The 27,146-nt window shown below is 37.4% G+C and overlaps 1 protein-coding gene across 1 annotated transcript in view; it reads right to left on the reverse strand.

Annotated features, from left to right (window-relative positions):
* The window catches only part of LOC104012938 (connector enhancer of kinase suppressor of ras 2), a 209,359-nt gene that overhangs the window by 125,337 nt on the left and 56,876 nt on the right, over positions 1-27,146 (reverse strand). The window contains exon 2 of the mRNA XM_087749123.1: positions 10,237-10,400. Coding sequence (XP_087605249.1) covers positions 10,237-10,400 — 164 coding nt within the window. The remainder of the gene's footprint in view (positions 1-10,236; positions 10,401-27,146) is intronic.

The raw sequence follows: 27,146 nt of genomic DNA on the forward strand, positions 1-27,146 counted from the left end.
ATCTGCATCGGAACAGAGGCCGATGGCGCAAGCTCTGGGAGTCAGGGAGAGCCACGTCCGAGGTGGCTGCAGGGGCCCGCGGCACAGACCTGTCCTTGGCCCTACCACTGACGCCTCTCCCACGGATCAAGCGCATTTTCTCCCAGTCAGTCACTGGTTTAGGACACACCCCTCTAGCGACCTACTGACTACCACAGCACCCGCAGGAACCCTTGGGTTCTGTCGGGTTTGGTTGAGATTGACTAAAACTTTCAAAACTTGTTCAGGTTGGTAGAGGGATGAACTGGTGCAGACACAGGCAACGCAATCACAACAAAACCTCATACGCTTTGAGAATTATTCCCATTTAGATGTTTCTCACACCCAAATGTGTATGGGAATTCAAACAGCTTTGGTAAAGACTTTTAATAAAGCCTGCTAAGTCCAAGTTATCAATTTCAGCTGGCTAATGGATTTAAATTGCACATTAAAATGTTTAATGCAACAGTATACAATTAAGTGTTGTTATGTAGCAATACACCAAAAACATACGCTAGTTTCTGATGGAAAGCATAAAATCCCTTTGTGCTACAAGTCATTATTTTAGAAAAACAATATGTTTTCCTTCAATATATCCTGCTTAAAATATTATTTCTGTGTTTGCAATGAAAGATCAGAACGAAAGAGATACCACCGAGTACTCCAGAATTTAGAACTTAAAATTACCGAGTTAAACTCTTGTACAAAAGGATGGTGCTTTAGTGGCATTTTCATGAAATCACAGCACACTGTGCAAGATCTGTATTTTTATGTTTTGCTGAACACAGCATGAACTTTTCAAAATCTTATGATGAGAACAGGTCAAGAATTTCCAGACATGTTTATTGTAACGATGATTTGAAGGCAGAAGTAAGAATTATTTAATATGAGGCATATATCTTAATGGCATAACAACTTACAACAGAACATAGAACTGAAGAGCTTCCATTGTTGAAGCAGCACTTTTTTGACACCACTAGTTTTCCCCCTCCCATGCATAAAGAATTCAAACAAGAAGAATAAAGACTACCTAAGCCACTGACATAAGTGTTGTTTTCACAAGTCAGTGCACACATGGACATCTGAGCACAATAAATTAACGTGGATTTGCAGCTATGTTTTACATCAGGCAATAACGCGCAGAGGAACGATGAATTACCACTGTCAGACCTGCACTATATTCAACCACAGAAAAGTGTTTATCAGTTCAAAATTTAATGCATTTACCAAAAATTAACACAATCTTAAATGTAGTCCACAGCCAAATCTCAAAGCAAGATGTCTGACTAGACTTATATATTTGGCCAGTTTCTGCACTGTCCAGAATCAGTGATATTGCCATACCTCTCAAAAGCTAGGGTACTCACCAAGCACTCTTGTCAAGATCAGTTATCTAAGCAACTTTTATGAAAAGTTTCACGGTACTTAATTTTGCTGTATGCATTTACATGAATCCAGTCATTTCGGCTACAAAGCTCTCAAAATGCCAAATCAATGCCCCCTTTTACACAAATGCAAGACACAGTTGCTTAGCGTTAAGCACCACACAACATAATACTGTTACATGAAAAGCACATTTACTGAAGATGTTACATTCTGTAGCCTATGGCATTCTATATAAAAGCAGGGACTCTTAAAAAATAAGAGGCTACGACAGCTGAGCAGTTTTGTACACGTGGTTTTGTATGACAGCATTGCTACTAGTATTATAACATAATAAATGTCGTAAACCAGAGTGATCTAAAAAGTTTAGCCTGACTCACACCAATTCCCACACTACAGCTTAGAGCTTCACCCCTTCAAGGTGGTCAACACTTGGCTCTTATTCCTGTACTTACAGTCTTGTAAAAAATTAAATGCCTACTTTCCTCAAGGCCCTGTGAAAACATAAATGCATTCTCAGCTCAAAGTGCCCCACAAGTATCATGCAGAAGTAGAAAACGAAAGGTGTAAAGCACTATTTTAACTCAAAGATTAATGTTTGTGGTAGCATTGATAAGAATCTCTCACAAGATTTCTCTCCGTGGCAAGCTTTAATCAAATAAACTCTAATGTTATCAAGAGCAATGTAGAAATCTGGTAATGCATTTTATCACGAGCTAAGAAATGACACAGGACACAAACATCTTTCTTTTTAATTCCTTCAGCGTAGAAAGAAAAAGATAGAAAAGAAAATGCGAGTCCTCTGCTTCACAGCTTATTCATGTGTCACTAGCAGGCTATTCCATACACTTCACGTGGAAATTCTAGGGAAAGTAATAATTCATATAAATTAATTGGATATGTCAATTCTAATTAGTCCACAAAGCTAGGTAAGTATGCTTAGGAGACCACAGGGTATCTCCACGTTGCTGCAGACAAATCAAGTATCCAAATCTTGGCTAGGCTGTGGCTTGGGACACAAGAGAGCTTACACAGAGCAATTCAGAATATTGGAGCAGGGCAGCAGGGGAACGAGGTTAAAAAACAAAAGCTGGCCTTCCTGCTTTTTGCTGTCCACTGGTTTTGGCAAAACTAGACTACCATGCAATAAAGGATGCCTTCTGAAACACAAAGAAATCAAAGCAAAAGAAGCAATAAGCATTCACCTAACACTAACATACAATGTTACGGCAGCTGGTTTCAACAGAAACAGCCATGAAATGAAACAGTGTTACTATACAGGTTTTTCTTTTATCAGTGTGCAGGGAAAATGTCCATTCCTTCATCCCTGGTAGTAATTGTGATCACTATCACCAGCCTTGAAGAAACCAAGCATCCAGAGGGGCTGAAATTACAAACAAAAATATTGTCTTCCAGATCTAAACCTCAAAAGAAATCCGAACGATGTCAGAAATGAATGTACCGTTAACATCCCTTAAACCACAGGTAGAAGAATATACACAAATTATAATGTATACCAACACTATTTGGATTGAATTTCAGCCAGTATTTTCCCTCCTGCCCTGGTCCACAGCATCGGACGCGTGTGGTTTTTCAGCACCATATCATTAGCCTACCTATTCATTTGCACAAATTTCTGCTACTGCATTGGCCTAATAAGTAGCAACACAATTTTATTGTACACATTATGGTGTGTACCTATTATGGTGTAATACAGTAATGGATTACTATAACTGGATTATTTTATACATTTATAAATGGAAATGAGTACATTTATTTTTCAGAAGTATGCAGTATTCCTGTGGTAGCCTATTCACCAGCCTAGCCTGCAATGGATTAGGATCCTCATTCGCACTGGTACTTAAACAGATGCATTTTCAGAAGAAAATTACAAGCTTTGGAACAGATTTAACACTTTGAATAGAACATGTTTCTCCCTATTTTGTGAAAAAGAATTATTGTGTAACAAGAGGAAATCTTTCAGCTCCGTCAAAAGACAGGAAAAGCACACTGTCTTGCTCTACAGGCAACTGATGGACATAAATTCAGGGAATTAAAATAGGAGGCAATACAGCAAATTTTTATTTTACCAGAAATTTTCTTTAACAAACTCAGCCTTAAGTAGGAAGAATACAGAAATACTTATAGCCTGAAGTAATTTATCTGAAGTTTGATAGCCTAATACCACAAAGACTGAATGCGTTACTTGTGGAAAAGAATTAGATGTGGTCTACTGCAATTCACCTGATCTGCAGTCCACTCGCTGCTACTCTTTTCCCCTTTTGGACTGTATGCAGGCAGATGAAATTTGAGTGAAATGCAGCCAACCTCCATTCTTCTATTTCTACTATGTACACATCATCTTATGGCAACAGACCACCTCATATTGGAATACCTGAATAGGACCATTTCCAGTCTGTGTTTGGCTACATGATGTGCAGACATCATATACCCAGAGGGTTCTGTGCCTCCATCAGAGGTTACGTGGCCTTGACTGGTAAGAATGATAAATTCATATAGGATGAAGTTTTCAAAAGAGCCCAAAGCCTAAGTTTCTAGTGCAACTTAACACACAAAACACAAATTCATAAGTCACTTAGGTTCTAAATTCCTTTTAAAACAATCCTGTGCTCGGGTAGCTCTGAAAATTTTACATACTAAATGTTTATACTACCATTGGTGGTCCTGCTACAGTATTCCAAAATATTGCTATTGTGCAAACAATAGTCTTGGAAACCATGTGCTACCATGGAACAATTGGTGTAGAGGTAGTGGTCCTTGAAGAGAAAACTGAGAAGTCATCAGGAAAAATTACCCTCTACCTTGTTCTCCACTTACATCAACTCACATAGCTGCCTATACATCTGGTGAGGGAACACTGGGTGATTTCACAATTAAGGAATTTCATTTGTACTAGGTAGTCAACACAAATAACACATAATTACATTCAAGGTTCTCCTTTTTCAGCATACCAGGTCAGCAAGACCTTGAATTTCTTACTTCTTACCAGTATGACAAAGCTAATATGCATGCACACATGTAAAATACCTGTGAACAAAAGTACTTTCGGCTACCGTGAACTGTTTGTACAAACTTAATTACCTTCCTTCAATGTCCTGATCGTAAAAGATTTTTAAAAATGCAAAAATTGGCAACAGACTTTAAAATGAGGAAAAAACAACAGAGAATCCTTAAAATACTTTATTTTTCCAAATTGCATGATTTGAAAGGCTAAAAGAGAGTGAAGCAGCTAATTAGACTAAGCAAAAGATGATACATTCTTTCTAATATGTGAAATAATTAACTAACCCATTCAATAGTATTAATTCAATGGTTTGGCACAGCATAATAAATAGCACTGGACTGCCAAAAGTTGAACTTCTTTTCCAATTAAGATTAATAAAGCTCTCTGGATGCATATGTGTTTGTATAGACAAAAATAATGTATGTGCCAGGTTCCTCATTATACTGAAGAGATGGAGTATCTTTTCATCTTTCACTAAGAGAGATGGCATTCCATTTCAAAGACAGAAGATTTATTTCCATCTATTTAAGCATCAATATCTAAATAAAAATGAAGATTTCAGTCTAGAATAATTACCTTTGAATAACCTTTGAAATATGAGGGGAAAATAAGTATCTGACATATCAAACGACTTGTTAAAAATGAAACATGATTACATATCAGGTAAAATAAGAAAAAAAATACTTCCCAACGTACTCACAGTATTGACAAATCAAAAAGTGTATCAGCAGAACGAAAGACAAAAAGGATCTCAAGAGAGATCATTGTAGGCATGGCCATTAAAAAGTAGTATTAATTTAAGCAAAGCTTGAATAATTTTAATTCAGAAGAAACACCCTTATTGATAGATACAGAGAGCTATGAAAGACTGGCTGCTTCATCTTCAGCGTAGCATACTTCAAAATAAATTATTGTAAACTGCTTTCCATCTGACCAACAAAATACTATTACTGTTGTAATTTTGTTAAAGAGATGCCTAATAAAGAAATATGTTACAAAGATGTTAGGGGGGAAAAAAACCAAAGCATGTATGTTTGGTAGCTATGTTCCATACATTGTTTAAAAGAGTAGTAAATATGCAAGCAAATTAAACTCACACCAGTTGTCACAAACATTTTGACCCACAGGTGACTTTATTTTGCCTTCTAGCAGAAAAACCATCATGCTTGGGTTGCTAGCTTTCGCAGTAACTGCAGAGAGAGAAATTTTCTTATCTTTATTTCTCCTCGAATGCAATCACAGCAGAGTGCCTAATTTCACTAGCTGAATGCCTTGAATTAACAGTACTTTTAATTACTTTAGATACAATCTATATTTGAGCATGCTTTTCATTTTACATTCATTTTTCTGCCATTCATTATCAAAGTCTTTCTTCCCACTAGACTGTTTATATTTTAATTTGTGTGGGCTTTAACAACATACCGACTCCAATACTGTCCTAATTAAATTAAATTTACTTGAACAGCAACCCATGTTGACCTCAAAAGTACTCCTTTTTATTCTTTCCAATATATTTTACTGTCTATCAAAGAATTATTTTCCCCAGGCCCTACTACTTCTTCAGAGCCAGCCAATGCCTTTGTGCAACTAGTCCTCCAATACATATCCAGATTAGTATTTCAGCTTTAATAAAATTACAGTCCAAATCCTGAATGGCCTGCACTTTTTAGTCCATGGATGTTATTTAGGTCACTTCAAATAAATAATTGCAGAGCAGCTTCTGACCACACTAGTAAGAAAGGACTTTGATGTTTAAGATAGGATTTTTCCCCCCACAGCCATCATTCCCAATTTTCTTCTTAATTAAAACCCTACTCAAAAACATCTTTCTAGAATGGCCAAAGAATCGAAGCTGAAAGTATGGCTCACCTATGACTTTTCCTTTCATAGTACATAAATTCAACCCTGAGCAATCCCAAGAAAGTGACAGTACTATTCCTCCTACAGTGAAAAATACTCTCACCTTTTGCACTTCAAATTTACCCTTTCTGAAAACAGATTATTCTAACATTTCAAATTATTTCATTTTTAAGGTAAAATACATATACTTCTATATCACCCTATTGCCACTTCTGTTATGCACAGGTGTATCAAATACTTTTATTTTTCCCTGTTTGCATTTCTTACATCTCCTCCTTTCCTACTGCAGTTCTTCTTCCAGTGTAGAAACTTTTCAGATAGAATTCTCCTATGTGATGCCTAGTTAAAGAAAGCTCTGAATTCAGCTTCCTTTCAGAAGAAAAATTATGATCTGTGATTGCACATATTAGTAACATCTCTTCTGATTTTATTCAGAAATAATATGATGTTTGAATTAATTAACCAAGACATAATATTAGTTTAATTTTTTTCCTATTTATTTGTGAAAAGTGGATATAAAATCCTATCAAGGGCAAATATGTAGTAGATTCCTCAACTAAACCTTCCCTGCCTTTAAGAATTTGCATTTGAGAGTCTAGTTAATAGGTGGTTTGGGACAGGGAACAAAAAACACAGGAGGCGCCTCCTTTATTTTTTGTTTTCTCTTGCACTTAGAACACTAATTATGGATCAGCATTCAGTTGTGTATATGCTGTGTAATGGTTTGCATCCCTGCGACAGAAGCAAAGACACTGCTCTTTAATGTGCAACCCCAAACAACTACTCCCCCCACCCCCCAAAAGCCAGTGGGCCGATGGCCAGGCCCTTAGGGAGCGCATATGGAAAACGCGGCACCGCAACATGCATGTTCAGTGTGTTCCAAGAGCTTGAGCTAAGACAGTCAACTTTCTCTTGGTTTCCTGAAGCAACAGAGCTGTTCTGCAGCTAAACTCATGACCAATGTGCAGCTGAATTCCTGATGCATCACTGAGCCTAAGCTAACCTGAGAGATTTCTACAGTGCACTGGAGATGCCTCTGTTGAAAGCATTATACAGCCCATCTAGCTAAGATGGAGTGGAACATCCTGCTAATGCTGCCTCGAAGAAATAGGTCATGTAACTTGGACACTGCCAATTGCCAAAGTGAAATCAATTAAGAAATCCATGTACGGAAAAAAAAAAAAAAAAATCAGTGCCCATTGACATGGCCCAGTGAGTGGATGATATGCAGAGTACGCAGTAGTACTAACATATATTGATATCAAGAGGAATGCAGCTCTCTGTGATCCAGACAGGAAGAAAACACAGTGTGCGTAGCGTTGTGGATGCTCTGCCAGCATGGGACTGGGAACACACGCCATGCTGAATGGGGCAAATGGAGGGACAGAGGGAGAGAACAAACTATTGCTCCTGCTGTTACCACCCCCCCACATGTGGAATTTTAGCCCAGATTGTTTGAACCGATGTTTCCCCTCAATTTTTTTCATAACGAAGTTTGAAAAAAAAAAATGTTTAAAGTATATGTATATATGAATCTACAAATATCCTTACTTTGTACTCTGTGCACCCTGCCCATATATACAAACCCACGCACAATGCCTTAACCTATTGACCTCTTACTGACTGGGGCTGTATTCCAGCCGCCCATAAACTGTAGTAAGTTTGCTTAGAACGCAACTCAGGAAACCAAGGGTAACATGACATGCTCCTTAAGACATTCTGATGCAAATACTTTCTTATGTTAGTTCCTGCTCAGTGGCATAAGCAAAACACGGATGCACCTATACCCTCCTCCCCCTGTTTTTTAATTACCTTTTAAATAAGGTCTTTCCTCTGGATTTTTAGTCTAAAAAAACATCACAGGGATGAACTCCAATTCACAATTTTCACTGATCACTTAACCAGCAGTCAGATTTTACTGCAATAATCTATTAATGTTTCAAGATTTAGCACAGAATAAGAATGTAATTGTAATGTTTTAGATGTGTATTTCAGTTAATAAAGGCAGCATCAGATCGCCTACCATTCAATTACTGTCATTACTTAAAAGAATTAAGAGAAATTCTTAATGATGCTTTTTGGTTACGTAGATTAACATTCTTATACATTATTACAGATTAAAAATAGATATTATACTTAGTCTTATAAAACCTTTACTTGTGATCCTGGCTCAGTAAGAAGCTGCAAGAATTGAAGAATGTGTTGTGCATAGCAGCAAGGCAGAAATGTCAGAAGCAAGAGAATACCCCCAAGAGCAGAGCCGCAGGCAGCAGACTCACTCAGCAGAAAGCACACGGAATGGGCAGGAAGATAAAAATTTAGAAGCAGGGGGGAAAAAAAAAAAGCAGGCATTTTCGAGACAGAGTGAGACAGGAGGTGTAAGGGCTTAAAGACAGGAGGCTAAATAAATGACACCAGGAGGTGGAAAATCCCCATCCTGCTTTAAAAGAAAAAATAAGGTCAGGAGAAGGCACAGCAAGAGAAGAGCTGCACTATTGAACAGCAGCAGGGCCAGCATTTAAGAGGTACAGTTTCTTTGTTTAAAAAAGGAAAAATAATAATAATAAAAAAAAAAAAAATCAGCAAGGGTCCTCCTAATGGGCACACTTGACTGAAGGGCGTTCTTCTTCCAGAGGAAACTTCTTGGGTCTGCTATTTCTGACTAGTGTCAGGGCACAGCACTGCACTCTTGTTTAGATAACATAACATAACGTTGTGGGGTATTTATGTTCCTTTTATGTGGAAAACAGTGTTTCAGAGGAAAACCCTCGAGTTCTATTTTAAATGTTTCCAGAACACAAAAGGTTGTTGGGTTATGCAGTATGCACCAGTTTGCAGGTATGGCCGCATCAAGGCCAAAAAGCATTTCTCTGATTTGACATATATGTTATTTCATTCGTAAGAGTAGATCTCAGGCTACATTCAGTATATTTTGGAATTAGAGGTACTTGCCAGAAGCATGTGCATAATAAAAGGTACTTCATACTGCTTTTTCCTTAGATCAAGTGCATTTTTCCCCGCTTGTTTTCTATTTTACTGCTAAGTGCCAGTTTCCCTGTTGGAGACAATTTATCTTATCAAAATCCCACAGGATAACTTAGTTTGTGCAAAAGCAGAGCTCCTGATAAAGAAGTAAAATACTGGGACTGTCATATGTAACTTACCTACGTAATTTTACTATTTTGCTTTTTTGTATTTTGAATATCCTTTCACCTGTTCACCTACATTTTTTCTTTAGAATTAAGTTAAATATGTTACATTTTATTAGCTGATGGGAATTAAATAACACAGGGAAAAAAGAATTTTCTGATATCAAAGACTTTGTTAAGAGGCTAACTGGATTAATAACCTGTTATATGAAAAAACAGTGTTCTTCCAAATTTGGATGCTTGCAGTTTGCTAAAAAAAAAGCCAACTTTAAATTGACACACATGTCTGTACTTTACATAAAGTCAATTTTATCATTCCAATCTTGTCTTAAAGTTCATTTTAAACAATCTTCCAGTCTAATTAGCATTACCTTCTGGTTCCTTAGTACCATCCTTTTGAACGCTGGCATGGTTAAAACTCTCAGGTCTGCTTGGTTTAGTATAGTGTGGCAAATGTCAGTGAAATACGAGGGCATATGGCATATAATTACAGAACCATATGGATGCCAGCAGCGATAGTCAACAGTATTTGAATGCAAGACCAAGAAAGTCAGAGGAAGAACAATAAAAGACCATCATGCATAATCATAAAATGGAAATATATATATATATATATATATATATATATATATAGTTTCTTTACAGCTGAAAGAAGCCTGGACATGTCTGTCCTTTAAGGAAGCAAAGCCACTGTGTCTGTACAAGCATACAGCTGTAGAGTGCAGACTACATTATTTCAGTTTTGGATTGGAAATTCATGAACCCAGATTATTAAGATGAGTGATGCAAGGAGTCACTTACCAATGCACACAGCAGATCAACTGCTTCCAGTATCAGTTCTTGGTGGCCAATGCGAGTGACTCCCAGTTCCTCAAGCTCTTGATGAGTGATGTGTAGCAGCTGTTCACCATTGATCTTTTCTCTTTCAAAATTTTTTATATATTGTTGGAGGCAATCATCAAGGCCTATTTAAAAAAAGCCAACAACACATATTCAGAGAACAGAGACAAATAATCATAATTCTGTAATTCACAAATATAGAAATTTCTTAGGAATACAATTATCATTCCTTGTTTGGATCTATTATGGAAAATGTGCAAAAAAATTCTAATTTAACTTACATAGTATAGCGCACACTACTAAAGAGAAAAGTTTATATTACTAACATTATTCTCAAAATTCTTAAATATTTTAATACTAATTTTAAACCTTCATGGTACTTATTAGGGAGACAGGGGGAAGGACAAAGAAGGACAGTGAGTGACATTATAGAAAATGTTCTCCTTATGATGTCATGAAGACCTAAATATAAGTTCAGCTTATGATTACAAGCATATTCTGCCTGGTATTCCTCTTGTAGGACGCTTCAAAGTCATACAGTGTGGCTATCACTGATTAGGAAGGGTGTTTTTCAGACTCAGTAACCACCTACACTCTGCTACACCCAGCGCCATTTTTTTTTTTTCAAGTCAAACTATCCAACTTTCTGAAACTCAATAGCATACAAATGGTTTTGTTACAAAACCTTCGATTAATAATACAATTTTGCCCATGCACAAAGAATTATTCCATTTCACCCTGAAACTTGATATGGTAAGAATAACAGATTTGTAGCTTCCTGCCTTGGTAGATTCCTCCAAATCTGTTTCAGAACCACACATGCTTTAGGTTTCCAGCTAGAACAATTAGTTGAACACAAGGCTCTCTACTATTGAAAGCCACGTGAGGTTACGCAGAGCTCCCTCAAGGGCTCTGCCTAGAATTGTACTAGATTCAATGAAAACCTGATATGCATATGATTTTCTGGAGACCGACAAAAATTCAGCTTCCAGAATTTCATCTACTACGTGGAGTAAGTAGAACACTGATTCTCAACTTTTGTCCTACAGTGAAGCAAGTAAACTCAAGATCCATAAAAAGTACAGATATCCAGAAATCACAGAAATAACCAACTTGGGCATTTAAGGAAGATAGAGCTTTGAAATATCATAATTTCTGCACGCAGCCTTCTGTTAAACACACATGAATTTACCAGTATGGTTAAATTAAGGAGAAAATGTGTATGCAAGCACTAAGAAAACACAACGTATATAAAGAAAAGTAAAGCAATAGGCATATGAACAATATTGTTCTTATTCGTCTGTTTAAAAGTTCTCACATACGCGATATAAACAAATAAAGCAAAAGTTAATGTTTCCTGGATTATTAATGTAAAGAAACAGATAATTCTATCATGTACCTTAGTATCTTTTAAAAGAGAAATTTGTAGTTATTTTAACATTTTTTCAACCACAAAGGTCCTTTAAGTAACCAGGTGATACAGTTTGGCAATGATAAACAGAAATATATTCCTCTAAATTAGTACAAGAATGCTAAATGAGTTAAACAAGAGGATGAAGGAAGTTCACCGAGAACATATTAGAAAACTACATTCCTATCTATTACTCCATTTATAAGCATATCTTCTTAGATAATATTAAGTGATTTAATTAGATCTAGTAAAATTGGTCTATTTCATCATAATAGAAAACATAAGCTAAACACGCAACTAACAGGCAATACCCTAGCCTGACTGAATGCTGGGATTAATTAGTGTCCGGAGATGAATTTCTAAACGTTATAGGAGGAGTCGGTCAGAATAACCAAACTACCTGCTGGGGAAGTGAAAGCTTGTGGAAACTGAAGCCAGAAAATGTGAAATTTAAAACTATCTTGTAGACAGAAATAGTTGATATTGTCCATGTTTTCCTATTCTCAGGGTTTTAGACAGAGCACCTGAGAAAGAGAGATCTGACACCTTATATTTGGCATGCTGAATATTACCACATTAAGTCTCAATTAAGCCAACATAATTCAGTTGAGACACAAGGACTGTGACGACGCAAGAACTGAATAAAACAAAACAATGTATTTGTCTTCTGTTCCATAAATACAAGGGAATATATTGCAGTTTCTTCAAATTAACTTATCTTTCAAATTTATTCAATTATTTACTCTGTAAACTGATAGTCCTAAGTTATGTTATATTCCTTATTTATCAAGTAACGTGAACACCTTTATAGTCACTTATGCATATAACCCATACAAAGCTAGATTAGTGATATAAAATGTCATATTTTATGTTGTTATTCATAAGTTTGAGGTAGTTTGGGTCTGGGGGGTTTTTGTTGTTGTTGGTTTTTTAACTCAGATCAGCAGTCTGTTTGTAACTAATACCTAAGGCTTTTCTCCGTTCTGGAATGATCTGCAAACAGGAGACTATTCCTCTGCATCTGTTCATGGTTTTAAATGATTTAAAAGAATGATTTTATGTAAGTATATTTCAGTTTGGGTTGGTTGAAAACTGGTCATTGCAAGTTCTGCATTTATTATTTAATATTTGAAATTCAGAGCTGTTACACATTTCTGTTCCCTGCTTGCTCAAGAACAATTCTTAGAAACACTTTCAGACCAAACTCCAAAACCCGCGCGTTCCAGATTTTCTTAGTGAGTACTTGCCCAAAACGCATCAGAAAAAGTCACTGAAATTAATACCAGAAATTAAATGATTTTGAACATAAGCGAAGCAAATTAATTTAAACATTTAGTATCAGTGGTCACAAATAAGCATTTGTGATATTCAGAAAGATTTAGAAAATACCAAATGAACGTGACATCCTATGAAAACTGTGTAGCCAGATGTATTAAATGTGCCTTTCCACCAGAGAGAATGTATGACAGAAGAGCAAAATATGAAATTTGTATTATTCATACTGCTCTGTAATAGCTCCCCAGGGCATCTTTAGAAGGCATTTACTTAATGGTGCAAACGGTATGGCAGTTGACAACAAAATACAGAAATACATCATTAAAGGACCAGGCTGTCTCATAGCATGACAGCATCTAATAAATACACACCAAAAAAGAAATATTTGTCCATTGCTCTCTGCTTTTCTGTCTATCTAGGAGCTAGGTATTGTATTCCATTGTTCCTTTTCTTGCGATGTAAAATTTTGTGTTTGATAAGCGTGAGGTGTTACAAAGCAAGAATTTAGCTATCAGTAGTTTCATTCTTCATTACCATGGCTTTAATTGTTTTTAGCATGAAAATATCAAAGATGCAATTAGAAAGAGTACAGAATGAGATCATTTTGACTCACCAAAGCCAAATGGAATATTTATTTCCTCAAGCCACTTAGGCCTCATTAGTGCTCTTTATGCAATTTTCTTGCTATAATTTCTGTTTACAGATAAGACTTAACTTAGTTAAGATTCATAACTACAAAGAAGTAAGGGGCATTAACTCTGTTTTAAATGTAAGTAAATAAAATTAAACCACTATTCCCAAGTTACACAGTGTTAGTGTCAGAGTTAGGCAAGAAACGGAGAGGCTTGCAGTTCTGTTTCTTCACATTCTTACTTTTTTGGGGTACGGTTTGTAACTAACCGATATATCCTTCATAGTGCAATAAATTAATGCAAGGAAAAGGGTTTAACCACATATGCTTTATTTTAAAGCTGAGACTGAACATCCATGGTTAGAAGTCTGCTATATCGTCTCCTTCCTTTTTTAGTAAAAGAAACCTTATTCCATCCAGATGGACTAGGAAAACTTTATGTCTGTATTCAAAGAGTAGAGGAAGCCAAGCATCTCTGATACGTTTACTGCAAACTATGATTTTGCAAATAAGGCACGTAGTAAATTGCCTAAATAAAGGAAAAATGAAAAAGAAAGGAGGCGGAAAAAACGTAGGGAGAAAGGGCAGGAAAAGAAAAGCCAGTAAGCTTTAAAATGTTTATTTTCTGAAGTGCATAATTAAGAAAAAAAAGGATCATTAAAACAACAAAGCAAACCAATACGTTATAAAAGAAATTCTCTGTAGAGCTAGCCAAAATCAGATTTAAGTATTAACTCGGAGCCAGCATTACAAAAGAGATGCTACAGATTGCGGGCAATAAGAGCCACTGAGATGAAAATGAATCTTTCCATTGATATCAACAAACATCAGGTTTGTTTTACGTTAAAAGCACAAACATGGCTGCCACGTTACGTAAAGATCTGTCCCTTTCTGGCATTAGACAGGGATATTGAAAAAAGTTACTATAAACGAGGGAAAAGGACAAGTTGTTGCCCTCTACGCAGGAAGTGAAATTATGCAGCCAGGGCAGCTCTCGTGGGGGAGAAATATGGTGACGATAACTTTGTCAAGTGTGATCCATCACAAAGGAAAAGTAATTTCTAAAGTAAAATGTCTGTCATTTCCAATTTTTCATAAATCTCTCCATAAATAACATTTATCCTCTTCTCCTTTTTCACGTATTTTAATGGATTTTTATTCCTTAATGTAAATTATGCTGGTTTTGTAATCTATCCTAAACATTCCTGACCAAATGATGGTTTTGTTCATACTACATCATTATTCCCAGAGGAAAATATACGGCAGCTGGCTAGAACAACAGAACGCTGGCTGTGAAACGGAGGGGTTACAGGGAGGGCAGACAGGAAAGGTCCCTGCCAGTTCAGCTTGTCACAAACATGACTGCTCTCACAAGGTGATTCTTCTGACAGAAGAGGGTATACAAATGCAATGTTATAAAAATGCAACGTTGCTCATTCTGCTTTTAGGGTCTAGGACAAAAAAGAAGGAAAACAGCTCAGGGGAAATGCATTTACCACTCCCGACTTCTGCAGTTTAGCACAGATGCAAGGAAGCGTTAAGAGTCCACTTACGGCCAGTTTGGCCAAGAAGTCAAAACCACTTTGATTAAGGGTCTGAGAAAGCATTTAACGTTTTTCCTAATTAAAATAATTTTTAAAATAAAAAGCACATAGAAAAATACTAAAATCACAATTGTACAAAGGCTTATACACAACAGCAAATTTGAGGTATAGATACAAGTGTCTGTGGAATCTGGGTCTAAAGGACAAAACCTGAGAGTCAATGGAATGATCTCAGTTTGTTCAGAAGGATTACACTTTGGTCTGCCAAGAGCAAATTAACATTCCTGTTAATGTATCTCATTTGACTAATAAAAGCTATACAACAATCATATCTCTGTTGTTGTAGAATGGTGACTTGTGAAAAATCAATAAATCAAAGTGAAATGGGGACAAAAATCAATTTTCAAATGTTGTTGTGCTAGATGTTGGAGGAAATCCACTAAAGCTGCCGTGTCCTTCAGTGAAGAGAAATGCAAATGGCGACGGAGCTTGTCTGTGAGGGCAGATGCCTTGTACAGTGACCACAGTGCACAGCAGGAACACGCCCGCACCAGCGTCGCAGGAGTGTGAGCCACCAGGGTCATCTGATAATTCAAAAGAAAACGGATTGTACTGAAGCTACCTCTGGGTGACAAGGATAAAAAAAAAAAAAAAAAAAAAAAGGACAGAAACACTGCAAAGGGAACAGAAAAGACAACCAGAAACCGTCTGCTTTGAGAAAAGGCAGAGAGAGGAAGACTGCTGAAGTAGGTTTAGAACCATAAGAGAATTAATGTATTGTTCGATTCCTACTGGTTTTTGCAAGTGACCACGCACGTGACCGTCCACATAAACAGGACTGTGCCTGAGACACCTTGCCTCATTCCACCAATGGCTTCTCTTCCTAGGCAAAGCAACTTGCAAGTCCAGAAAATTATCTGTTTGCTATTAAAAAAAGGAAAATCTCATTTCTGTGCTGGAAATTATCTGATTAATTGGGGAAGGCAGCACAAACTTCTGCTCCTGTCTCAACCTTCAGTTTACATATGCAGATCTACTTAAATATATCCAGTGTTTAACAGCATCTACAGGCTCAGTCCAAGTAGTAGTTGTTATAGAAAGTGAAGAAGTTGGAGTTTGTTTGTTTGTTTGTTTTTAAAAAACAAGTGGTATTTTTTATATAAAGCAATATTTAGCAGCTGGCCAAAAAGATCTGGAAGAAATTGACTGGTTGGCTAACAGAGAAAAGTAGGTGGAGAATGCATGCCTTTTCCTAAATGTAATTTTATTGAATACACACATCAATACATGGGCGTTCTTGATCAAAAACCCCTTTGATTTATTACATTGGGCTTAGGCACAGTGGATCTTTTACAATTCTTATATAACTTGTAACAATGAAAATCATCAGGTGGGTATTTTTTGTCAATGACGTTAAAAGCTTTTTAAGAATTATTCAGTCCAAATAAAGAAAAGGTATAATCCTCAGGACCATGTTCACACTAAGATGACTCTCAAATATCAGCTATTTGTTCTTAAGCCCTTTCAGGAGGAAAAAAAAACCAAAAAAACCCAACAAACACTGTTTAGAGTGCCTGGAGAAAAGGATCTTCATACCCCCACAATTCAGGAAGAGACTAATATCTTTGAAAACACTCTAAAACACCAAGCTCAGAGCATTTCAGACCTAAACTTTAGAAAAGTTTAGAGTCTGTCTGAAAACTAGAGAGTATCATGCAGTATTTTGCATCTTTAAGCCTACTTGTTGCTAACCTGATCTATAGCAATATAGTAGCTAGATCACAAAATTTCACACAAAAACTACATTAAAAATTGCAAGTCATAGCATGAATGCACAAACACACAAAAAGGAAAGAATTAAGATTATTCTGGAAAAAAAAAAAAAAAAAAATCGCTCAATTCTAGCATTGCCTGACCTTTAAATGCTTGACTGTACAAGTATAATGTTTAAATGTTGCTTCCCAGCTGAGTTTCCTCTGCGTCACTATAATATTCATACAGATGGATGTTTTAGATGCAAATACAGGCAGACTTCTGCTTCTTGAATTTACAGATCCATCATCTGCATGAACAGGAACTAGAGCGGGATGAGGGCTTTGAATGAATGTTTTCCAGACACCGACTGACACCAAAAACGTTGACTTCCATTCCAGGCTTCAAAGTGGATTGAACTTTACTGGATGCAAACTCTTCCAGTTGCCTCAGACCTCTGGCTAAGACTGTGCAGGTCCACAAGCTCCTTCTCTTGCTCCTGCTCCCCTCTCCTGACAGAGCCAGGCTCCACGGCCGGCCCGTCAGAGCCCTGCAGACCCGCTCAGGCACCAGCACATCCAGCCAGCACTGCTGGGCTCTTGTCCAGCCAGACCAGTTCTCCCACTCTTGGCCTTTCATTCAGAGGGCTCCCTTCTCCTCAGCCTCTCCCATCCTCATCCTTCAGCTACATCCCACACGCCAGCCAATGTCACTGCCTCAATAGTCCCAGTTACCAGGTATCCTCTCACCCTCCTAATTCTTGTCACAAAATTCTCAGTATTTTCCCCTAGTAAAATCCTGCATATCTTCAACTCCCTTCATTTATTGCCAGTTTCCATTTCCAGATATCACATTTCTCCTTCCACGGAGTCCCTGTTCTTGTATTTTCCTATGTGTGAATCAGGCAGCTTCCTCTCCTCTGTACCAGCAGGGAACCAGCGCTATGAGAGCAGAAGCTGGAGGGAGATGGAAGCTCCTGACCTCAGTTCCTCTTCTCTCCCCAGGACAGGTCAGAGCTTCACTTGCAATGACAGATCTCCTCAGCCACAAGAACCTTTTGTAAAAGGGACATAATCCTCAATAAATGTAAAAATCCATAGCAAGTTCCTAAGCATATAAATACCCTTTTTTTTCGTCTCCAAAGTGTCCTCCTCTGTGACTAAGGGCAAACATCACAGCCGCTTCACCAAGAGTGCACGTCTGAGACACAAACCATCCTCCCAAATTCCATCCCATATGCAAAACCAATGGGAATACTACATCATCACTGGAATTTTTTTATTTTCTTTTTTTAGCATGGCCAAAGCAATGGGCTTTCCCATAATCTCAGCATTTATAACTACAAGCTCTTTTTGGCAGCATTTTTCCAAGATAACCATATTATCAAGACAAAAGCTGTGCTGAAATCATTAACGTTTTAAGAGCTCAGAGCATCTGGGAAGGTTTTGTAAGGAGATGTGTTAAGCAATATTAATAACAAATGAAGAAACTGCTGCACTTACAAAATTTGGTTTAATGATATGCCATCACCCTTAAATTGACATTCATACCTAGGAAGTAAATGACTTACTATCGTTCTGCCTCCATTACCCATGACTGAATAATAGGAAGCGAAGACATTCTAACTTTTTCCTGACAAACTGGCAGGTGGTGTTGAGCTGCGATATTAGCACGGAAGCAATAAACAGCACTCTCAAGCAGTTTGCTGGAACTACACCTCACCCTAAAGGTGTTTCTGGAAGAAAAGTGAGAGAATGTACACTCAGAGAATGTATCCCATTTTCAGACACAGGAGCACGCTCCTTGCTGTCACATTTCACAACAATCTTAGCCTCGAGACATGTCACTGGTGCTGTTACTGATGAATTTCCCTTAAGAGTGATAAAACACAGAAGTGTCTTTATTAGCTCTCTGTGCTAATAAAAATTAAAGTCTTTCCTTAGCCTCATTAATTTTCTCCTTCATAAGGATGTAACAACAGCCTCCAGTCATTTTTGAAGCAGCGTGGCTGAAGAATGACCTGGAAATGCTAGCAAGCCTCTAGAAGCCAGCACATTCATTCCTCCCACTTATTTGATTATATGTTTCCATATTCCAGCGTGACTAAGCTGTGAATACTTGGATGCTGAATCTGCCTCGTTACATCTATTTTAAAATAGAGAAATGCTCTGGCCAGATGCAAGACAAGTATGTCTATCCATTTCCTGCACTGGACTGACGTGACACATCGCTTTACTTCTGCGAGACAGTTTGATGAGAATCTGCTCTGGCAGAAGCGCCGGGTCCAGCTTAGAGTGGTCCCCTTGTACCTCCTGCTCCTCGTACCTCGTACGACTCTGCGCGGCTCTGTAGTGAATCGGGTCAGAAACTGCTCTCTTATCTTCACTCCTTTTTGTTACCAGCTATTTTTAACTGGCACAAACGAGGTGGAACACACCAGTGGATGCAAGAGCAGATGCTTAAGCTGGCACCACTGCCAACATACATGCTTTTCAAGCTACGCCATAAGAAAGCCACATTTGATAATTCTTTACTTTGCTTTCTTTTTTATTTGCCGAGACAGCAAACTTATGATCACCATCCCAGCCATTGTTCCAGACGTCCTGAAATACATACTGACATTTTAAAAAAATTTTTGGATTAGCTAAAAAGACAATATAAAATAAAGTCACAAGACCAAAAATAGATTCATGTTTAGAAGAATCTCCTTGATTTATACTCAAACCAAAATACAGAACCAGCATCATCAAAGTCTCAAATCTCTTTAGGCAGTCATGAAAGTGCAAATACCACTGCATCAGAACAATTCTGGTGATGACTGAACATCCCTAGGATCAGTAATCCCAGTTAGAAGAAATAACATCTACCCTGCATGCATGAGGGGTAGCGTTGCTTAGAAGTGGAGAATTGATGTGACCAGGTTTTGTATTCCTCCTTTTTGCAGTAAGTGCCAACGGTTGTCTTCTCATCTCCCCAGACTGGAGGGTAGTGGCGCAGGTGATTCAGAGCGCCTGTCCCAGTTCTCTATTTCCAAGATGGTATTTTGCAGTAACCATCAACCTGCTGCTAAAGATGACGGGGAAAAAAACCCCACAATATAAAAAAACCAAAGAAAAGCCAAAACAAAAACCACGAACAAAAAGGAACCATTCTTAAGTGGAAAGAAAAATATTAGGAAATCAAGTATCGCTTCCTTCACTAGAGCCTAAGCACGTTGAGGCGAGTTTATTTCACACCCCTGTTGTCTCCCTTTCAGAAAGGTCAGAAATTCTAATGAGGAAGGAACAGCATTAACTGTGTTCTCATATACAAGGACTGATCCTAAAAGCAAAAGTACTAGAACAAATACATATACCTGAAAGCTCCTTTCTCCAGCTTCTGAGGATTTATCCACCTTGCACTAAGGGAAGTCTTGATCACAGATTGACCTTCAAAAAAAACTAGTTTGATATCACACAAAATCAAACAAAACTATCACACCAAACAATTTTTTGTACAAGACACGCCCCACTTGTCTCCATCTTAAATGCAAAGGAAAAAAAAGGTACTGAAGAGATAGAAAACAAGTCTGCCTGAGCTAATCAGCAGAGAGAAAAAGTAACTTATCGGACAAAATCCATATAATCGTAAGGCAGACATTTAAAGTTAGGTGAAGTGAATCCTAACCTGAAAGTATCTCTGATGAGCTTGCAATACGGTTCTACATTAAATTCAGTTGACATTCAAGACCATCCAAGGCACAGCGTCACAGATGCTTCAGAACAGCGACTTCCCGGCCAAAACATGTATAAAGAAACTGAAATTTTGAGGCATACATAGAGCTGCAAAATGTTATCAACAAAGTAAACTTGCAACAGGATAGCCAGAATCCCCAGATTGTGTTCTCTGTCAGCAAGTGCGAATGCTTGCAAAGCTGAGTGGTGATAGGAGAGCTGACACAGAATCAAACAAAAAGTGCTACAGATGTTTCAGTGCCAAAATATATTAATTCTTGTTTTGACTTCACTGACATATTTGACTAAAAATTCTAGTTATCAAAAGAACAGCCAAATCCAGTGCAGACATTTATAGTGAAAAGCCCAAAGAAATAAGACTTCTGGCTCAACACAATTTCTTCAGCAACTATGGGTTTAGGACCTAATTCACAAGTAATTGTTTAAACACCTGCAAGATACGAATCCTAGAAGTAGACAGTAGGCTTGACAGTTCCTCGCACAGTTGCCAAAAATCACTGGGAATCTGCTTTCAGATTGCTGCAAGAAGTAAAGAAAAGGCTAGGATTTGATTTTTTTCAGAAATATTCAGAAGCTTTGGTGGTAGCACCTGTTGGCTGACAACTTGGAAAATCCTGTGGATCAGTTGATCTGGGGTTCCACTTGCACATCTCTTATTCCTTTGCTTTCAAGGAAACACAGAGGCCATCATGCACAGCACCACAGCTCTTGTTTATGTGGTCCTGTTGACTCTACAAATCTGGAAGATCTTAAATTAGGTTCTCTACTTAAGCAGTTTGGAAGAATTAGCTCTCGTAATCTGTGATTAGCTCATTTAAAAGTCAGGTAGTTGTCAGGAATTGTCCACTAATTGTCAGGAAATTCCCATACTAGAAACTTATTTTCAATTCATACAAACTGTGAAACAAGCAAAACTCAGCAAATGGGAAGAAATCACAAAAGGAAGAGAAATCAAACAGTAAATCCTACTGAAGAAAGAAGCTTTCCTCTTTCCTTACGCTTACTCATTTTTATTCTATGTATTTATGTTACGTGACGACGCCAGACAAATTTATTACAGTTGTTATTGAACAGAATGAGAGCTAGAAATTTTTATTCTCTACCACATTTCATGCAGTATCAGATTAAGATAGATTAAATCTCTGGCTTCAACTACATGATGAAAAACATTACTACATCTTAAATCAGTATTATCTCGTGTTTTAATTCTGAATTCTAAATGTTTTGCTATTTGATCCGGCCATAGCTTATCCAAGATTTAATACTTCTATGAAGTAACATGAAACTGGCAAGAATTTTATCATATCGAAAGAAACAAAGCCAAAAGTCCGTGAATAAAATATGATTACAGCTCAACATATTAAAAAAAAATTAATCCACCCAGCAAAGCAATAAAGTTGTTGGTTATTCAGTACAAAAAAGTAAAATCAAGTGATTACAAAACATTTCAAAACCATAGGATATCACACACTCTGATGTTTGAAATATTACTTTTTAATATGCTTAAGATGATTAAATCTTTCACATGGCAGCACGCAAAAAAGAGTCGCAGGTCAGGACTAGCGCCTGAGATTTAAATCTCTTGGACAAGGAAGCATCAGGCTGGAAGTACTACACAGTTCCCATCTAGACCTAAACACTGTTGCAGCTACAGAGCCCGCCACTGCCAGAGGACAACATGGGAGAGCTAAAACATAGTTCTCGGATCATTCCTAGTTCTTTTTCTGTTCTTCATAAGTATACAGTTGAAGCTGTTTTATCAAGACATCAGACAAGGAGTAAGAGATATGTAATAGTAATGTGCCAGTAATAAGAGCTGTCCATAAAACCTCTAAATAGAGCTGCTGGCGAAAAGGTAAATGTATTAACTCGCTAACAATACAGACCCAACAACCTGGAGCAATGCACTGTATTAACTGAGCAGGATAAATTAATTTATGTCAGCAAAAGTAGCACAATATGAAATAATGTTTCTGGGGGCATTCCTCATGGCTTCTCAGGGAGCAGGCTGCTGCACTACCCTAGCAGCCATTCCCAGTAAAGTCTCAAAAAAGAAAAGTCTCTTCAGGTTCACTCTCTTTTATTTTTCATATATGCCAAAGAACTAACCATGGCAAGATATTAGAGGTTCGTCAGCTCCTTAAGTCACACTTAGGAAGTGGTTTGCTCCTGTCACCACACTTTCCTACTACACCCAATACCATAGTCACAGGCAGGTGGCTGCAACAGACAGACAGACAGACATGCTTTACAGGTCGTCTTCTGGCCCTTGAGCAGAACCATGAGACAACATGGCTGGGAACCTCAGGCAGGACCAAGTTACACAAAAAGTCATGCAGAAACGATAAGTTACTGGGAAAAGTGAGTATACAAATAAATTAAAGAACTACGGGTTTCTGTATAAAATAAAATAGCTGTGTTATGAAAAAGCAGGGAAGTAAGACTGAGATAATCCAAAAAAGTCAGAAGAGTGAACTAGGTGTGACTTTCATAATTACAAAACATTTTGTCTTTAAATCATGATGTGATTAGCTTTCTCTAAATTGCCATTTTTCTGAACTTCTAGAAATATGACATGAAACAAAGACAGCTTAATTTCCTGGGATATTACTAATTCTCAGTGAAAACGCATTGTGTCACCTATCACTGCAATTCTTTCTTGCTGTGATATCACCTGGTAAATTAATAGGTGACTCTGGCTGCTCCACTCAGCAAATATAGAAAAAGCTCAGTGCATCCTGGATCCAAGAGATTTTCTCTTTTCAACTTTTATATATTAGTAAAAGCAAAAAGAAAACTTGAAAAGCTTTTACATGAGTGTTATAATACCTAATTTATAAAGGAAAGGTTGCCATTTGTAACCAAGGGTTTCAGCCCACAACGATTAAGTGCTTACAAATAGGCTACAGTAGAGGTGTTGCAGAGTGAGAAGAGTGCTAGATGAGCAGGGCTACTCGGAGGAATTTGTTACACAACTGGCCCGTGGCATACTCAATCAAAAGAGCAGGCAAAGAGCAAGTGTAACTTGGTTGTTAATTCTACAGACCACAGCAGAATTTCAGGCTGCTTCATCACTAAGAGGATTTAGCAAACAGTGAGTTACAATTTGCTTCTTAACTATCTGGAAATGGAAGCCCAGTGCACCTGTGCTAAGAGGATTGTACAGGTAAAGGGTGGCAAGCTGCATCTTCGTTTTAGCCAGAAGCACAGATGCATTTTTATGGCATAAGGGGATTTGATTAGTAGTTTTAGTTACTGTTGTGCTGTCAGTGTACACTTTTCCAGATGATGCACAACTTTGGCTCAGTATGGATCTAAGACCTGACGCCCGCCCCAACCCCCCTTCCCCAAAAACCCCAACGCCAGCAGAAACCATTCTTACAAGCTGAACTTTAAGCCCAGGCATTTTGAACCCCAGCCCAAAAAGCAAAACAAATAAAAAAAAATTATGGAAATGGATTCAGTTGTGTGAAATCATTTCAGGTTGCATTATTCAATTGCACTACTTCAGGAAAAAACTCACGATCTCAATTTTTAGCTTTTAAAAGTTAAATAAGTGCATTATTTCCCTGAAGCAAGCACAAATTATTAATGATTTTCAATTTGAAAATGCATGTAATTATTTTATGTATTGTACATATAACATATTTTATGATTCTTGCTTTTAAATGCTTTAAAGATATCTACTTTAGATAAGATCTCTATTACCATATCCCTCCCTAGTTCATGGCCTCTGTAATGAAGAATTTAAAGAGTTTCAGAAACAAAAAGAAGGTGCCATGTGGATCTCAAACACAGTAGCTGCTTAAGACTGAATTTGGATTTTTTCCTTTACTTTTGTCAGATAAACTATATTTGAGAATGTAACTTGTTAGGTAACTTGATAATGTATATTAATTGACAGTACTATTCACAGTGGTTTTTTCCCCTAAAAATGTATAAATGGGACTGGGAAAATTCAATTTATGATGTCCTTTAAGACACATCTAACAATGCTGTTTGCTCACTATGATCAATTTGCAAATCCCAACTTGTAAAAACAAACCAGGTACCTGCAACCATGTTAAAAATAATTTACAAGAACTGAATGTCCTTGACTTAGTCATTTTCAGGGACAGGATGAAAAATTTGTATTTCCTCTAGAGGGCTTCAGGGTCTATATTATTTCCAAGTCATCCAAGTTATATTGCACTAAGTGACTGCACTACTAAGGGTCAGAAAGGCTCATTGCTATTCTAATTGCTCCTGCTTTGGAAAAAAAAAAAAATAAAGATCAGGATTAGTTAAGTGCAGAGATAGCAGTCTGATCATCCTATCATGGCTAGTGTCTCACTTTCCAACATAAGAAACTAAAAAATGAGATTGAGACTGGTTATATGATTATTTTTACTGGAAATGCTGAAGTTAATCAATTTTCACTTTATGTTTTCTTGGAATATTCCTCCCAATGGAGAACTAGTCCTTTCTTTAAACTTTATTTTAATACTACACTAACATTAATTTACAATTTAACAAGACTTTCTAAAACAACGCATATATGAAACTCATATACTAAACAAACTTATTTTAATTTTTCTCTAAGTCTGTATTGTGATAATCTTGCTAATCAAGTTCCTGATTCAAAGAATTTGTACACTAATAAAAAGTATAAAGTTGAGAACTTCAAATTTAATCACCTCACTGTCTCAACATTTCCCTGTCTGCCACCAGAAATCCTAGCCCCGATCAGCCAAGGTAGTTTTGTACTATATTCAGTCTGTTTCTTTCTCTGTTCTTTTGCAAAACTTGTACTTTATATATCTGCCTTACTACTTAACCACTATGTTATTCACTACTTCTCAGGAGCTCTTACTTTTAAAGTATCTGATGTGTCAACTATACTTCTAAAGATGATATATTTCTTATCTTTTCAGATATAACAATGTCACTAAAGGTGCAGCTCCATAATGGGCTTAAACCAATTTCAGACCATGCCGCTGCCAAAAAAAAGGCAACAACTTTTCCTCCCCCCTCCTCTTACATTGGCATTAGTAATTTTATGGCAGCAGAGTGAATCAGATCAGCCTGTTTCAGCAAACTGAAGGTGAAGCATGCAGAAGGTGAAGGGAAGTTCAACCTTTTTTGTCAACAGCCTGTGAAACAGCTTTGGTTTGAAAATTCAGCAGCTAAAGCAGTCATTTTCTGCTCTTCTCTGCCTCTCGCCACTTGCTGCTACCTCCAAATGTCTTTGTGGCTGCATGTTGAGCTGAATTGGGGAACTGATCCATCTGAACAATAGCCCAGAAAAAAATAAAAGAAAAAAGGTTATTGCTTGGCAGGTGAATATTCTCCAATCCATCTTACAACACAGGCACAGAAAGCAGACCCAGCATTCCCAGGAGACAGGGTAAGGAAGAGTTGCAAGGGCACAAGCACATGAAGATAGAAGCAAGCGGATGGAGCAGCAACCATTTAAACCAGGACTGCCATAAAGAAAGTTGTTTGATTGACTACATCCACGTAAAAAACCCTGGAAAGAAAAGATGATTCTGGTGTACAAGACTGCTACAACTTACTACAGCAAGATTTGTAAAATTTATTACAAACACAGAGCACAACAAATGAGTCCTTTTCCAACAGGCACAAATCAGTTTAGTCCCAAGTGTTTCTGGTGGGACTGGGGGTCCTTTTTATATAAATAGGATGAAGGAAGAGAGAAGGAAATTGAAGACTAGGTCAATGAAACTGTAAGATGGTAGAAAATTAATTTTGATGTGTTACACTAGGAATTAAGAAATCATCAGTTAAATCCTTGACAATTACAGGAAATCTTCTTAAGCTGTATCTTATGTTTAATTTCGTAACTGAAACAGCAGTCAGACTGTATAACTCACCAAATCAAGCACACTTCCTTTTAAAATAGAAATCTAATTAGACATTTCCAGTTTGATGTTTGTCAGATAATTGCAGTCTGTGGAAATCGTAGTACTAAAATTCCCACTGAAAGACACCCCCCGCTCCAAAACAAAAAGATTGCTGGGCACACAGCTATTTGAAAAATAATTTTTTCATGAATTCTGGCCTGATCTTGGTGGATCCTATTCTTGGTACCAGTCATTATTTAACACAGGAAGCACTACAGTGATGATTTGTGTGAGTGTGGCCGTGATCCAACAAAGAACTTAAGTGCCTGCCTCACTTCCCTGTACACTGCTAATCCTCCAATTGATTTGCACAGGAATATTCACATGATTCAAATCAAACTTAAGTGCATTGCTGGAGCAGAGCCAGAGTGCACTGAACATTGCATGACTGAGCCCATGATGGCCAGAGGTTTGGAGATGGTCCCATTCAATTTCACAGATCGAAATTAATGTCTCTGTGGAAGGACATCACACAGAAAATTTATACCTCACTTAAAGCTGCCTCCATTTTGAAAAGTCCTCTACAGGAACTAACGTCCCCCATGATACTTACTGGTATGCATGTGTGAATTTCCTCAGTGAAGATGCATTTTGGAAGCATATTTACATTTTCCAGTACTT

Source organism: Nipponia nippon, unplaced genomic scaffold (assembly GCF_047370975.1).
Source record: "Nipponia nippon isolate SJK-2023a ecotype South Korea unplaced genomic scaffold, ASM4737097v1 scaffold_12, whole genome shotgun sequence".
Classification (NCBI taxonomy): Eukaryota; Metazoa; Chordata; class Aves; order Pelecaniformes; family Threskiornithidae; genus Nipponia; species Nipponia nippon.